Genomic DNA, 17,397 nt, shown 5'->3' with positions numbered 1-17,397 from the left:
AGAGGCTTGATGCCTACCTGGCTGGACTCATTTGAGTCCAGTTTTTCTCCTGCCCAGGCAGGGGGTCGGACTTGAAGATCTACAAAGTCCCTTCCAACCCTACTTCTATGATTCTATGATCAGTATTCCCTAAGTAGAAGTGGACAAACACAGTAATGCCTGAAATATATTTCCTGTTTAAGTGAACACATTTACAAATCCAACCCCCAGCACTATATGTCACTGTCTGAGTTCATGCTTCCTGGATTATGTTCACTAGTAAATGATTCATAACAAGTAGATTTAGACTAAGTTAGACATTAGCAAAATAAATAATAAGCATGAATGCAACTAGAATGTAGACCCTTAAGACTTTTCCAAAATTCCTGGCAGGATGAGACACTACAGTAGGACCACACAGCTTTTAAAATAAATAAATAAATAAATAAATAACTTACATACACTGCTTCAATTCTGAAATTCTAGCTTTCAACAACACAGCAAAAATAATTTAAAATATTAACTGACACCAACATTTCATAACCCGTCCAGACTAGAAAAAAGTTTTTTGGACCAATGAAAAGCCCTTTCAGAGCTGAAATTTTTTAAGCACCTGTCCTGTATTATAAGCAAAAATACCAATTTTTATCCTCATCACTTATCTCAAATCTCAAAACTTAGCAATGTTGTCTCCAATACATCAGGTCTATGGACGTATAGCAGTCTCTCTGGTATAAATACATCCTGATACATCTCTTGTCTTTTTGCAGCAATATAGTATTACATGTCCCTGCTCTTTTAAAGCCTACCATAACCATCTCAATCTTTTACTATAGAACAAAACTCCCCTTTTTTATACTTCTATGCATAAGACTTGCCCTCCTCACAATGACCATCCTTACATTTATCCTCCTTTCTCCCACCAATACTATTTAGCATGCTCAACTGGAAGAAGCTTGCAGCAGAATGGTCCCTTAGGAATTCACTTTTTCAGCCACAACTTTCATTTGGTTATCATTACAGCAGAATCATTACCATGTTTCTCCATCTTGTAACCCCAAATTACTGGAGTTACAAGATTAATGCCTAAACAAAATTTCTTCAGGAGTTGGACATTTTTTAAAAGAGGTCTTAAATTTCCTCCAGAAATATCTGCAACTTGATTATTTTTTAAAGAACTTTATGTGGGTATCTACAGAAATGGAGATAAGCACAATGCATCTGTAAAGGTGCCAATACTTGTTATATTTATGCCACAATTAACAAGTTAATCTCAGCATAAATGCCAAAGATGCCATACATAAACCCAATTTAAGGCACCATAAAATGGCAAACCAGCCATAACAATGTTCCACATATAATTTTTAAGGCTGGCTCAGATGGCACCTTAAACTGAATGTCTGGGATATCTATGGCTGCCCCAGTGCAGCTGCTGACAGTCAGCTGACTTTCAGCCCCTGCCCCCAGACAGCCTGAGTCACGCCAGGCTACAGGCACCCAGTTTTCAGCCAGCTGCTGTGGGAGGGAATCAGGATTATGATCCTGGGCTTCTCCTGCACCAACAAGTGGAAAGAGTAAGACTGGGATCTGATCCCAAAATCACATGCACATGTGGCATGGCAGAAGATGCAGCTACTGGGACTGGGTATCAGATCCTATGGCACCTTTAAATGAATGTGTGCCAGGGACCTAAACAGAATGAATACATGTCAGACTCATTTCTTGTTTCTATGAAACTAGAATGAAACTTCTCTCCCCTCCTCAGCATTCCACCTCTCTCCTATTGCCTGGGTAAGGAAGAACAGAAAAAAACCCAATAAACAGATGTAATAAATAGGGTTTGCTGTTTACTATATCTGATCCCCTAGGCTACCATGAGCTGTGTGAAAATACAGGAAAGGAAGTTGCATTGACAGCTCTACCCAAAATTAAGTTAACAGTTTAAATAGAGGGCACTCAGTTCATTGAAACTAACATGTGACATTGTTAATAAGCACTAGCCAATCACAGCCAAATGGCAGGTCATGTAAAAAAAAAAGTCAGAACCAAGATTACAAAACAAATATTATTTTAGAAGGACAGGAAAAAGGTGCTTTTCAGAAACTATAAAAATATTATTAGAAAACTCAAAAATATGATCAGTAAGCTCAACAGTATTTAGTAACTCTTTGAAAACTGCCTTTCCGATTCTATGTTACCAAAATGTTTTATTATGAAATAACAAAGCCTACCTTTAAAAGGGTTTGAAATCTTAAGAGAAATTACTCTTGCCACTCCCTAACATAGGCTACTAGGTACAATGTGTATTTAAGGACTACTTACTTCACTGTACTCTCGGGTACATTAAGGCATAGGACACGCTTTAGAATAGATCTACTAGAGAAGCATGTAATGAAGGAAACATGTGTGGTTCCTTATGTTTCACGTATTGACCTTAATAATTATTAGAGCTTAAATTCCCAAATGCATTTGAGTAGCTAACAACCTCTTTGGTAATACAGTTCAGAAAATGACCTGTAAAGCTCTCAGAGTCCAATATAACATTCTATCAGTGTTTCAGGCCATTTGTGGAGTTGAAGCTATCTATATTTATAATCTCATTTAAGCACATTAGATAGATTAAACTACCTTTCTCTAAACAGACCAAAACACTAAGGTCCTCACCAAAGTTCTGTATCAAGTAGTGGGTTCTATTGAAACAGATCTGTACGCATTTAATAACCACTAACAAAGGATGCTCTTGTCCTAAATATTTTGTTTCTGCAATACCACAGAAATCATAACTGCTTGAACTAATTTCTGTTTTGCTCACCCACATTTCAGGAAGCCACAGTAAGCTTTCGAAACACTGAAAAGGTCAGCTACAGCAATAACCAAATCATTTTTTAAAAATAAACTCTACAGAATATACATTAAGTTATACCAATATGGCCTCTTTTATTGTACCATACCTGTTGTTCATCCTCCATGACGTTGCTGGCAAATTCAAACACAAGCTCATTCTGTTGCACAATTGCTGCCATAATAAAGCATTCCCAGGTCTCAGTTCCACATAAAAAAATCCTCTTAAATGTAGCAGGATGGAAACTATCACCAAAACCCAGTCGGGCAGAAAAACAAGGTCATGAAATAAATCAGGTGTCTGGGCTAATAATTCTTGGACAGTCAATCTTCTTGAGCTCTTCTCTTCTCAAAGATAAACATACCAGGGAAATCCTTTCCTGAATTGTTCTTTTCACTTGGATAACCTTTCACCACTGAAAAACAACAACAAAATTACAATTAATAAGCAATTGTCTTAACTATAAATAACAGTACTGGCTATAAAAGAGTTTGTTCAGTCTCATACATGAGACACCTCTTGATCTCATAAAGCTAGCTACTCCTGTGCCTTTACTGATCTCATTTCTGCAAACAAAAAACCAAACTGTTTCACCGGCACAGAAGACTGTTTGGTTTGCTTCAGGAACCTGAACACTAATTTCAAAATGTTCCAAATTAAAATAAAAATAAGGTAGCATATTTTAGTAACTTCTAACTAACCCAAAGAGCTATCCTAATTATTTAAGGTGTATTTTTTAGTTGACACATCAAAGAGAAAATTCATAGCAAAACATAAAAACCCAGAATAACCTAATCAGCTACTGGATACACAAAGTACTATCACCTCTCCTCCTCCTCATTTGCAGATCCAATTTGACAAGTTGTTATTTTGCCAGTTAAATGCCACTTTATCTTGAATAACTCATCATAGTGGAATAGATAAAGCAAATTCAGAGTTTTTAAAAGTAAAGTGCATTTAAAAACCATCTAAAATCAGAAAGCCTTTAGTTCTTACACTAAGTTGATCTTCAGCTTCTTTTCTCAAAATGCACTGTAAACTTATCCTTATCTCTAGCACAGGCTTGTAAGCAGCAGGAAGGAAACAGCAGTGACCACGTCATGGCAAATTAGAACATGCAAAGAACTGCTCGGTACAATAGAAAAAAGAGAGAGAGAGAGAAATGCAACTGAGGAATGTAAACAGCTTCTCTGAAGGGTATGTGCTTCTATCTCCCTAATTTCTAGGGGATCCAGCAATAATAATAGGTAGACATGGCTAAAATGGATCCGGCAGTGATAAGCTATAATACATTTTCTTCACAATCTAAAAACATGACTCACTTTTTGCAATTATGTGACTCATTCAGCACACTGATTAGAAAGAGCTGAGAAATGTATTCAAAAGGGATAACATTACAATATGGGGGAACATTTTCAAAAAAAGAAACCTAAAGTTAGGACCTAACATCCATATTTAGGTGCTAACCTACAGATTTAAGATGCTAGATTTAGACACACATATTTTAATGTTTTCTGTATACTTCCTTAAATTGTATTAAATTAAGATGTCTCCTAAAGCACAGATATATATTAGATGTAGAGCAATCAGTTATGAAATATTATATTATATTATACACTGTGCCCATTCAAGTCAAAAGGAAAGTTTCTTATTGCCTTTTGGCTAAATCCTGCTCCCATTTGTGATGATTATTAACTGTTATTTATATACATGGAAGGGCTACGGAATCTCTGGTTTGCTTTTACAGTAGAGTAAGACATGGAGAATGAAACTGCTGCTCTTTCCATGCTGGCAAGAAACCTAATAGGAAGGAGCATGTCATGTGCTCACCTTCCTAACTTTACAGAAATCCAACAGCCCAGGGACAGAGTGTCTATTGTAGTTTTCCAAACTCCCGAAAGCCCATGACATAATATCTAAGAATTTAATATAATTACTCAATCCTTCTCTTCCAAAAAGTTGGGAAATGCAAGATTATGCAAATATAAGAATCTCCCTGCTTACATGCGATGGTTTAATATGCAATTATACACCCCAGAAGAATAATCATAGCCCTAAGTAGATATATTCATCACAGTTCTATTAGTGGGAACTACATCTGTAAACAAAGGAATTTTTCTGACTCTAGTATTTAATACTTCAATATTTCTCATTTTTAAAATCAGTTTGTGTCTGAGGTTTCCCAAAAACAGCAGGCTATGACAGTACCATGCCCTGCCTGCATCACAATGTTCCTACTCTGTAACGCGTTACCTCCATGGCCATTTAGTCCTAAGCCTCCCTGTCAGAACACGTGACTTTTAGTAACATGATTCATATAAACATGCCTGCTAAGAGTTGGGCTGAAACCATCTTGTTTCACCTTGGCCACCCCGCAGCTTGTATACTGACATTTAAAATAAAGGATGCAGTAGCACAATAAAGTAGTTTAATCTTTCCTACTAGATAAATTAGCTCTCTGACAAAAGTATTTTGTTTGAAAACAGTTACCCCAACCAAATGAACAACAATACTCATTTCCATGTTGCAAATGTGAAAACCTCCTTAACTTGCAAGAGATGATTTAATTTGCTGTCAGACTTCCCATGCAAAAAATCAAAGGTGTAAGCAAAGGGCACATAATCATCAGTTATGTCACCAGAGGCCACAGGCATAACAAAGAAGAATAGAAGCTAGTGTGTAAAGCCTACTGACGTGATATTTCTCTCTCAATAAAATATGTAGATTTATTAACAGAAAGCGTTTCTAAACCAGCACACATGTAAAAATTCAGAGGCACAATATCCTTTTGAGTAGCAAAGAGTACAGAGAAATAGATGTAGAACCAGGAGTATAATCCAGATTTTCAGGTGATCTGCTTAACTACTAGATACATTCCCTAGAAAGTCAACACTTAATGTTTATTCTTTCGCGGATGCCAGAACATAACTCTTAACTGAGAAGAGCAATTACTTGCAACCACTGATGGATGACATGGTTCTTATAAGTTTAACCTTGCACTTCAGTTTTCACTTGAGTATTAAGGATATATTTACCAGTTTATCTTGGGAAGTCTTTATTAACCACATATAAATACCTATATTTAGGCTTCTTTACACCTGTAATGCAATAACAAGAAGAAACAAAAACATGGACGTATCACCACCATTCCATGCAAACATTAAAGAATTGTGTCATCTTTTTTGAACTGAAGGATTTAGACTGTACTTCTGAAAATATAGAGGGTCAAAGGGGAGGAAAAAGGACTTAATTTCAGCAAAATAGTTGTTTATTGTTACCAAATCCAACACCATCAACTTTCTTACACAGACATAATAACGTGTTTCTAAGAAGAAAGACTGTAGCAATATTTTTGTAAAATGCAAACACTTAATTTTAGATGTTTTTCCTTCCAAACACTTCATTGGGTATGAACATTTTTTTGTGATGGACCCAATGCTACAAAGTGTACAACAGAAACCTGGCACCCAGAAACAGCTGCTGTAGCTGCAAGTTAGAAGTCCTTTGATAATCTTTTCTCATTTCTCTTTTAAAATAAAATATCTTGGACAAAATTATATTTTGTAATATAACACCATTTTAAATATGATGCCAGAACTTCTACAGGCATAAAGACTAGACACATAATATTTTAACACGAATGAAATGTACATCAGTTTCTAAACAGATGTAAATTACACTAGGATCCAGACTGGACAGAGGACATTTGCCCTAATCCCTTCTCCTCTGTCCACCAGAATGGCCTGTTTGCACTGAGCAAATGGCTACCCTGGACAGACAACACTTGCCCCAGTGTGTTTTATACCAAAGTATTTGTACCCCCATTTTTTTCCCCAGGGTTATTCTACACCAGATTCCAAAAGGTCCATACATCATGCAGATACTCTTTTATAACACTTGCGCTGGTGTTGTGTGTCCAGGTCCTTAGCATTTAAAACACAAAGCTCTGACTTGCTACTACTGAATGTCTCAGCCTTAACTGTTTTAATAAAAGAAATTACTTTTGAAACAACTTCACGCTGTTGTTATCAAGTTGCCACAGGAGTATGGAGACAGGAGGATCACTTCAGACATGTCATTGGGCTTATCACTCAGAAGTATCAAAATATTTTCAAAATCGAGGTCTTAACTGTATTTCCCCATAATGTGAACCAGTATCTATCAATACGCTGGAATTAAACAGAAAATAATCTGATGTTAGTCTCAACCCCAAGAGAGACACTAATCCAGGTCTCTGTACATGACTACACTAATTGCTGGGTGAGTTGCCATAATCTATGCCTTTATGCATTTGTTCTAAATTCCAGACTTATATCTTTATCACTTACAAGTTTTTATCTTAGACTTTGATCCTCCAATGGACTTCCTGTTCAAAATACCACCAACATTAACAAGACATTGTGTGGCTCCAAGGTTCTGCATATATTAATGCCCTTACTTGATCAGAACTTTAACATACATTTGAAACAAGTTTTAAGATTTTTACAATAATAATAAATAGTTTTATGTCAGATTGCTGGAAAAAAAGAAATGGATCCTAGAAATTGAATAGGTACATAATTTCTTCACCTGGGGATTAAACAGCCACATAATCAACAACATTATGGGACAAATCCAAGGACAGTAAAGTCAGACTGTCTCATGGATCAGTAATTTCTGGATCTAGTCTTACTGCTATTATCATCACCATCACCCTCATCATTCTTACTGTAAAGGTCATAGAATCATAGAAATTAAGGGCAGGAAGGGACCTCAAAGGATCAAGTCCAACCCTGCCCCCTGCTCTGGGCAAGAATACTGCTGAGATTAAATGATCCCAGCAAAGTATCTGTCCAGTCTCCTCCTGAAGATTTCCAAGGTTGGGGACTGCACTACCTCCTTGGGAAATCTATTCCAGAATCTGGTCAGTCTTACCATAAAGAAGTTCTTCCTTACAACCAACCTGAAACCATCCTCTAATAGTTTATGGCCATTGCTCCTTGTCCTCCCCTGGGGCACCCTAGTGAATAGTTTCTCTCTCAGCTCCCAGTGCTCACCCCTTACATATTTATAGATGGCCACCAAGTCCTGCCCTCCCCCCCCTTTCAGTCTTCTCTCCCCTAGGCTAAACAGTCCCAGATCCATTAGTCTTTCCTCATAAGGTTTGTCCTCCAAGCCCTTAATCATTCTTGTAGTCCTTCTCTGGACCCTTTCAAGACTCTCCACATCTTTTTCAGTGTGGGGCCCAGAACTAGACACAACACTTCAGCTGGGGTCTCACCAGTGCCAAGTAGAGAGGAAGTACCGCTCCCTTAGCCCTGCTCACAACACATCAGCTAATGCATCCCAGTATGCTATTAGCCCTACAGTATCGCACTGGTGCCTCATGTTCATTTTGTGATCAACCACAGACCCTTTCAGCCATCATGCTGGCCAGAACATCTCCTTCTAACCTATATTCATGTCACTGGTTACTTCTCCCCAGATGAAGCACTATGCATTTATCCTTATTGATCCAGTTCTGCTCTGCCCACCTTTCCAGCTTGTTCAGGTCCGGTTGGATCCACATCTTATCCCCTAGCATGACTGCTTTTCCCCATAATTTAGTATCATCTGCAAACTTGGCCAGCGTGCTTTCCACATCTTCATCTAAATTGTTGATAAAGATGGTGAACAGCAAAGGGCCAAGAACCAAACCCTGCGGGACACCACTGACCACCTCCCTCCAAGACAATAAAGACCTGCCTACTACAAACCCGTCCATTACACCTTTTGTGGTTCCTAGAGATTTTAATATAATAAATAGCCTTAAACATCTATCAGCAAATAAAAGCATAGCAGAACAGTGAAAAATACACTCTTGAAGCCATGCCATTCCTTTCCCTATTATTGTAGTATGTATAAAATAAGAAGAACCTTTCACCAAAACCAGGACAGTTCAAGACACTGGGGTTATAGCACTTATTTTTTTTGTTTAACCAAAAGGTTATACCTATACATTTGCTTTTATTATTGTTTGCATCAAAACATCTTGCTGATCATAAACTAAAACAGAAACAGGAACACTTTATGGCTAAGTACAGACAGTCATAAAGCCTGAGACTGAATTGATTCAGTCTTTGCAGGTTAATCTAAGCTGCAAAGATTGACCCAATAAGCAAATGAACAGGCATTCACTTTTGATTCAGGAAATACAGTCACATGCCTGCAGTGGCTCAAGCCAGAAGCCAGGGGATGCTACAGTACAGCTCTCTGGCACGTAGCCAGCATGGGCTGTGTATTTGCTTCCTCTTCCTGCTGCCCCCAAGGTCTCTGAGATCTGCACTCCAGACTCATAGCAGCAGGACTCCGCAGGGTTGCTCATCACTTCCTCTTCCTGCTTCCAGGTGCCTCTGGGATTTTTGTCCACAGTTGCAGCCAGCACTAAGTAAGCAGGGCAGGGCAGGGCAGCTTTGTACTCAGGGGAAGGGAAGTTTAACCTCCCTCCCTAGCCCCAGCAGGTGTTTGCCTGGGGGGGGGCAGTGAGCCAGCCAGTGAGGCCGGTGAGACAGCCTTCACTACTCCAGCTAAGGAGCAGAGGGGCAGGGCTAACCCTGCTCTCTAGAGCAGACAGCGTAGCCCAGCCCAGGGCTGCAAAATGGTGGGATGTTGGGAACTCTGATTTAAGTTGAACTAGAAAGGAATCTGGGACAGAAGTTTCATAAACCAGTTTGGCCTAAATCAGTTAAATCTGATACTATATTCAACCAGGTTTATCTTAAACCAGTTTCAGCCATTTTGAAACTGGTTTATATGCATTCAACTTCTATTATGTTACAGGTTTAAACCAGTTACTGATCACTTTATATGTAACTTCTGTCCCTAGCCTATATGATAAAACAGTGCAAAAGAACCATGTACTAGCCATTATCTAACATTTACCCAAATACAAATAAAAACTATTTTAGTCCCCTTAGAAATCCCCCTTTTCTACTGAGTCTGCACAGCCTTTGAAACAACCCCCTTGATTATCCTGGCAGAAGGTATGCTCGGCCAGCTTGCACCCTAAAAATTTCTAGTAGCTATATCCCAAGAGGATCTGAACAAAGTGGTGCTCTATGCTTTCTTTCCTGGCATTCCAACTTCTTCCTGTACTAATATGCAGCACACCCTTCCCGCTTGAGGCCTCATGCTATCAAAATTTGGTCAATAAAGTACAATAAAGCTGGTAAAAGATACCTGTTGAAGAACTATTCCTGGTTTCTACGGTGATGTTGCAATTTTGCTACTCAGTATTTCACAGCATATGGCTAAAGCTCCAAATTCCAGTTTCATATATCAACAAGTTGTTTCTTCATATCATGAGGTTATTACCAGGGATCCTGGTTTTCTCTGATCATAAAAAAATCCCCAATTTTCAGATTAAAAAAAATAACACGAAACCCACATTTTTCATTTTAATCACACACAAAAAAATGTGGATTTTGGGCTACATTTTAAATCCAAAAATTGTGGATTTTTTTTTTTTATCAGAGAAAACCAGGATCCCTTGTTATTACCTTGTAGAGCTCTTATTGCCTTAGCACTCAAGCACCAAAATAAAAAGCATTGAAATAATACAGTCCTATCAACAAAGTGCCCCAATGTTGCACACTGCCATAGCAAACACCCATCAACTTCCCACAAACAAAATTAGAAAGCTGCTCTGCAAAATCAAAAACCTCAGCTACCACTCTTGGACTGTTAGTTCCTGGCACTTAAAAAGCAAGCATCCCAGCTGAAACCAGTGATAAGATGCAAGGTGCGAGGACATCTCTGAGCCAATCTGGTTCAGTCTCATTCACAAACATCCTGAATTACCCCTGGGAAAAATACTAGAACATAAACCCCAATCCAACAAAACACATAAGCAACATGCTCAATTTAACATACCAGTAGTCTCGTTAAAGTCAATGAGATTACTTACGTGCTTAAAGTTAAAAACAAACTTAAATGCTCTGCTGTGGAACTGCGCACTGGTATTAGGCACTAAATAGTGCTTATCCCATATAGAACATGAAGAGCTGAACTATGCATTAGCTGAAGCTTCCAAGTGGTTTTCGTAAGTAATCTCAAGCAGAACTTGTTATTACTTTTAGCCTGGAGGCAACCAAGTTGGACTAACTACTAAAACAGAAGAGAAATGAAATAGTGTCGCAGCCACATGGTAGGGATGTGGGGAGAAGGAGTTACGCATGGGCAGGCAATTATTTTGGGCAGAGGGCTGCTTTCTGAGTTTTGGCAAGCCATCAAGGTCCACATGACAGGCAGTTAGGGGCAGATAAATATTAATTTTCTAAATTTTTTAGGGGCCCCACAGGTCGGATAGAATGGCCTGGTGGGCCACATCTGGACCATGGACCACATTTTGATCGCCCCTGGGTTAAAGGAACTCTAGGGCAGTGGTTCTCAACTTTTTTTGTACTGGGACCCATTTGTAAACATCAATGGCCAGTCCCGACCCAGTGCCCCTCACTCCCAACCTGCTGCCCCCACCCCCAGATCCCAGCCCCTGAGTGTGTGGGGCCAGGGGAGGGTGTGTGGAGCAGGGTGGGGTATGTGTGGGGCATGGGGAGCCCCAAGCAGCTACTTGAAGGCTGGAAATCTGCCAGCCTGCAAGGGAAAAGCTATGGTTTCCTGCATTTTTCTCCTTTAAAGGAGAATCCATTTTTAAAGTTTGCTCATGACCCTTTAGTATATTCCTACAATACAGTTTTGGGTTGCGACCCACAGATTGAGAAACGCTGGACAAGGACAATATCATCTGGGAATTTAGGCAGCAAATCACCTTAGCTGAAGTTGGATAAATATTCAGATGTTCAGATACATAATCAGTGATGATCTAAATATTTCCCTTTGTCAACAGGCATCACTTCTCTCTTGCCTAGACTGAAGTGGAGCCTGCTCGTTTCAGTCAAACCCCTATCTCAGTAAGACGCTACATAACGCAATCAGAATGCAGAACCTGGAACCGACGGAAAGGGAACAGAGAGCTGAAGGGCATCAGCAGTTTGCTGACAGAACAGCCCCAAATGCTTTATCATTATCTCCTTGAGTGGCTGTTTATACTTTACACACTGAGAAGAAATGCTAACAAAATAGTCTGCTGTAGGACCCTACGTGTAAGATTTCCACATAAGAACCAGTGACTAGCCTGAACTATACTTTACAAGGTATCCATGATGGAGACACATACCAAATTAAAGGTTACTGACTGTCCACTGTTACAAAATGTTTTAGAAAAATCAACAATGCCTCAAGATAAATAGTGGTAAAAGCAGCTGATCCATCCTTTTCTTTGTCCAATAACTAAATTACTACCAATATCTACAGCCTCCGTTTCACAGTCGAGTTGGAAACCGGCCTGTTTCCATAGGCTCTGGGTTCACAAAAAGTCAAGATTATTTAGATGCATCAAAGAAGGGACATTTTAATTAAATACTTGATTAAAAGTATATTGAATCTCTTATCTACAGTTCAGGCAACCACTACTTACTTTAATGTTTCCAGGCAGCCTGGATGTAGGTAATGAAAAGTACCTTGCTTCCAAATAATAGTGTCAATGAATATTTCTTCATTAGTATGGTCTCTGGTAGTCTGCATATGTAACATACAGCAAGATTTGGTTCAGACTATGTATATAAAGGACTTCAACCTTATTTGAACTGTTAAATTCCCTGAAAATTGGTCTTATTACTTAGGAGACCTGGTGGAGAAAAGTAATTCTCATGTTCCTTCACATTTATTCTGGGCAGGTTCTTGTAACAGTGTTAGAAATATGGCTGTAGCTTTAGGAACCCCATCTGCCCTTGTATTCCTGTCAAAAAGACTTACCTGAGACAGAGCAGAGGCGGCGGGACACCGTGCTGGGAGATAAAAGCGGCGAAAGTGAAACCACAGTGGGCAGAGCTGCTGCGGGAAAATACAAAAAGGAAAAAAAACGGCTGATCCTGAAGGAGCCGGGGCCGACAGCACCATTGGTGTGGGCACGCTTTATAACAGCGTGCTGGGATCAATTAGGCAGCCAAACCCCCGGAACCAAGTTAAAAAACCTGACAGAAGACAAACTGGGGGGGACCAGAAGTGGCATCCTCAGCTGACCCAGAGGAGCCAGGGAAGGCAAGCAGTCCCAGTGAGAGGACCTGGTGGTTACCCCAGGAAGGGGTCTCCACAATAGCTCAAGGCCAGAGAGTGCCAAGGGAGTTGGCTACAGAGCTGGTGTGGACTGAGGAAGCCAGCAGCAGAGACTGAAGCCTGGCAGGACTCAGCGGAGCCGGGATACAGGTGAGACAGACTGACGGCAGGTACCAAGCCCGGGGCGGAGGTGACGGGTTGGGGGATGGACCAGCGCTGAGGCCAGACAACACGTAATTGGAAAGGAAGAAGGCCGGGAAAAGCGCTCAGGATAGTGACATCTCCCACACCCAGTGGCCATCATATTCCAGGAACCCAAGCATCAAAGACGGCACACGACATCAACCTCAACAACGCAGGTGACGACATCAAGGTTGGCGTTAGGCAGGGTGTAGGGGAGGTTGGAGCCCTACAAAGGCAGAACAGCAGGAGCGACTGAGGAGAGATGCTAAGGTGAGACGGGACCAAAACACAGTCCTCCCAATCTGAAGGCAATCATCATCAAAGATGTGGCAGGAAAGGCCCCCTGGTGAACCGACCCAAAGTTGTTCCAGTAATCCAACTGTTCAGCCCTAAGAATAACGGCGAGGCTAGAGAGGAATCCCCATACGAGACACACCGGAGAGAGACACGGCAGACTACAATCCCCCAACGTAGCTAAGGCTGTTGCAAAATGTTTAGTACTAGCAGCAAGAAGTTTCATTTCTCTCATTCCAGAAAGATTTAGAATGAAATTGCTTCAGACTGAACTGAATCTGAAATGTTTAAATCAAAATGGCAATTAAATGACTTGGCTGATTCCGGGGTGGGATTTGAACCAAGGTCTCCCACCTCAAAGGGAGGATCTCCTGACACTAGACTAAACGGATTAAAGTCTGAGTTGGATACTGACATGAGGTCTTCTTCAATCCCTCCCGCTGAAGCCATTCTTCCTTGTATAACTTAGGCAAATATGCCTTGAGCTAGAGTGAGAATGGAAAATGACCACTCACTGGACGATCCCTGCACCCGGACTATGCAGCAGTAAATATTTAATTATTTATACAAGGTGGAATAGCATCAGTAAAACAAGGGATTGGAAGATTTTCCACACAGTCAGGATTAAAACACTCACGAGACGGGAAGCAGGAAAAAATGTGGGGTCAAATCTCTGCCACCAAACCCTACTCTCATACTGGTGAATTCACTCTCCCCACTAATCTTTTTCCTCCAAATTATTCTGCCGTTTCTGGCACCATTTGAGAATGACCACATCTCTTTTTGTGTAAAGTTTGCTATTTTCTGAAAATATTTCATCCAGCTCTACTGATTTACAAGTCAAATGGTTATGCAGCTTTGCAAAATACTCTGACAGTGGTTGAGATGGCAATCCCCCTGACATTTAAAGTTAGATGTGGAAACATAAGATGAGTAAAATTTTCAAAATGTTTATACGACTTCAGAGCATCAGATTTGTTAAGTTTCCATTAGACTGTGGAGCCTAAAGTGCCTAAGTCACTTCTGAAAAATAAAACTTTAGGTCCTAAACCCTTGTTTACACAAAAAAATTGTGTTGACCACTTTAAACTATCCTGATATCAATAAAGCAGTATAACTCCTCTACTTAGGTTGCAGCAATTCTGATGTAAAAGGTGCTTAAAATAGCATAGCTATTTAAAAATATATATCAGACTCCTAAGCAGCATAACTATATTAGTGTGTGTCTGTATAGACACACTCTATACAAACCAGGCCTTCTTCACTTTTGAAAGACTTATGTACATGTATAAGTGCTTGCCCTGTCTTTCTGAATTGGTTTGTACAATTCTATTTTAGTGGCCAGTAATGACCTTACTCTCAGCCCCTCTCGAAGTTTCTCAGGAATTATCTGTATGCCAACCTCCTCTCATCTGTATGCTAACCCTCATGAACACTGGGTTTTTGCCACGGGGGCCATCCCACCCAGGATTCACCCCCACAGGATCTCTGTGTTTATGATATACTATGTAAATAAATATAAATAATATATGAATGAATGGCATGGAGAAGGAACATCAGGTTCTCCAATTTATCCCTGCTTGCAATACTAGAACAAAGGGGAATTAAATTAAATGGAAAAACAGCGAACTAAAATTGACTAAAGGAAAGCAATTTAAAAACAAAATGAAGCCTGGTGGGATTCAATACTACAGATAGGATAGAGCCAAGAGCTTAGTAATTTTACAAAGAGTATTAGAGATGTCTATATGGACAACTACATGGAAAAATGTAAAATCGTATGTTAGTTAAGCTTGTAAAAAGACAACAAATTCCAAAGGTATGCAAACCATCAGACTTCAAACTTCTGACAGATATCAGACAAGCTTCCCATAAAAGGCAGAACTCCTCCTACAGTAGTTGCTCAGTAATAGACTTTTGCACTTTCCTCTGAAACAACTGATAACGCCCAATGCCAAAGACAGAAAAGATAACCATTAGTCTCACTTGGTATGGTAGTTCTTCTTCTGTGTGGAATAAGTTTCCTATTCTAGTTCATCACAGCCCTTGACTCCATATTCAAATCCTTCCCCTCTGTAAAAAACAGAGTGGGCAGATCTTATTACAGTTTATTAAGTCTATGAAGAAAGGAAAATAAAAAGGCCTCTAAATTACTTTTTCTCCTGTAATGCCCAGTGTTCCTTACTCTTTATGCTGTAAACATTTGGGAAGGTCTGTTTTTACATACTGGGCAGGCAGACTGTGGCAGAGCACCTTTGGGGTGCTCGCCACGTGGCAGGGGCTGCTGTAGGCTGGGGCAGAGTCCAGCAGGGAAGGCAACCATCTCCCACACCCATGCTCAATCTCATTCCAAGTGGACAGATGTGTGGTGGAGCACCTTTGGGGGTGCTCGCCACTTGAGGACTCTCACAGGCTCCAAGGGGAGCCTGCTTTGGAGGAGCAGCAGGGGAAACCTCCCCAGTTACCATTTTAAGGGGGGAGGTATGTGGCAGGGCACTGTTGGTGCCTGCCACTTTAAGACCTAGGCCAAGCAGTTGGCAGGTGCCTGATTATGGCAGCCATTTTAGATCTCTGGCCGCCCATATAAACAGCTCAGTTTCCTGCTGGCTGGCAAGGCAGCAACATGCCCTGGCTGCAAAGCTTCATGGAACACCCTGGAGGTAAGGAAGGAGCTGTAGGGGATGGATTGGAGGCTCCTAGTCCTGGGCATGACCTAAAACTGCACCCTGCTAGGAGCAGGTGGCCTGGTGTGGCTCTCAGTGGTGCGGGAGCCCCCAGGAAATGCCAGACCAGTTATCACCCTGGTGAAAGGCGGGTAGGGGCACCTTAACCCTAGCCCTCACCTTCGGGTGGGTTTGCGCAACACAGGAGGCAGTTGTGGCCGGGCATGGCTGCAGCCACATGAGCCCTGTGGCGTTCAAGACCCCAAGAGGGAAAATTGAAGCCAAGCACAGCTACAGCCACCTGAGCCCGTCGGGGAGGGAAGCCCCGTGGCCCCGAGTGAAGGGGGCAGTGTGGAGCCCTAAGTGAAGGGTGCAGAGATGAGTAGCCCCAAGCAAGGGGGCGGTGTGGAGCCCAAGTGAAGGGTGCAGTGTTGAGTAGTCCCAGTAAGGGGGCAGTGTGGAGCCCCAGTGAGGGGGTAGAAATAAGGACCCCAGCAAGGGGTGGCCCCAGTAAGGGGGCGGAGATGTGGACCCCTAGCGAAGGGGGGAAAACCCAACGGGCTGAAAACCCTGTATGTTTATATGTATAGAGTTGCCCCCAGAAGGGGCCAGAGCAAGATCAGACCTGGTTAGGTTATTGGCTGGCCACTATTCCAGTGAGGGTCACAGGAGAGACCCAAAAGACGGTAAGTCTGCCACCCAAGGTATGAACTAGGTAAAGCCTATGGCCTACGGGGCCTGCTCAAAGTGGGAGCAAGGCAGTATAAGTTGTCAACATGACAGACCCTGTGAGAGGGGGTGGACTGTGTGAGGACCTAGTGAGAGGAAGGTGGTATGAGTGTGTGCCTGAGGCCTGACAACAAGACCTAAGCTTGTTCCAGCTGCAGGCCAGGAGCATATTGTCATCTAGATGCCATCTGTGAGGCATGGGCTGTGGTGCAGGGGAGGTACAGAGCCACAGATAGCACCCCCTAGCATAAAATGGGCAGCCTCCCGCCTTAATTAACATCATATTAATTACCAACAAGATGTGGCAGGAGAGTTGGGTGGGTGGCATGCCTATAGGCAAGTGGGGAAACTAGCACTGTGGCTAGGCAGGGAGCCCCACGTTGCCACAGAGATGCTTGCAGCCATGCCAAATCCCAATGTTTGCAATGTAAAGACGTCTGTCAATGTAAAGGCAGCAGAAGGATTTGGATCCAAGGTAACTGACTTGTTAATGACAAGCATCATCTAATAATAAGTCACAGGGGAATCCTCTTTGCTAAAGTAAAAAAAGGAGGGGGGGAGGTTGCGGTAGCTATT

At 41.4% G+C, this 17,397-nt stretch overlaps 1 protein-coding gene across 4 annotated transcripts in view; it reads right to left on the bottom strand.

Annotated features, from left to right (window-relative positions):
- The window catches only part of ELF1 (E74 like ETS transcription factor 1), a 106,191-nt gene that overhangs the window by 50,989 nt on the left and 37,805 nt on the right, over positions 1 to 17,397 (bottom strand). For 3 of the 4 annotated variants that reach the window (XM_019525050.1, XM_019525046.1, XM_019525047.1), the window contains exon 2: positions 2,931 to 3,236. In XM_019525050.1, coding sequence (XP_019380595.1) covers positions 2,931 to 3,002 — 72 coding nt within the window. In that variant the 5' untranslated portion in view covers positions 3,003 to 3,236. Of the gene's footprint in view, positions 1 to 2,930; positions 3,237 to 3,817; positions 3,900 to 17,397 lie in introns of those variants that run through there. The other variant, XM_019525048.1, reaches the window with a different exon arrangement.

The sequence above is a fragment of the Gavialis gangeticus genome, unplaced genomic scaffold (genome assembly GCF_001723915.1).
Source record: "Gavialis gangeticus isolate Ggan-Ray unplaced genomic scaffold, GavGan_comp1, whole genome shotgun sequence".
Classification (NCBI taxonomy): domain Eukaryota; kingdom Metazoa; phylum Chordata; order Crocodylia; family Gavialidae; genus Gavialis; species Gavialis gangeticus.
The sequence above is the reverse complement of the archived record's forward strand: the minus strand, read 5'-3'. Positions and strand labels throughout refer to the sequence as shown.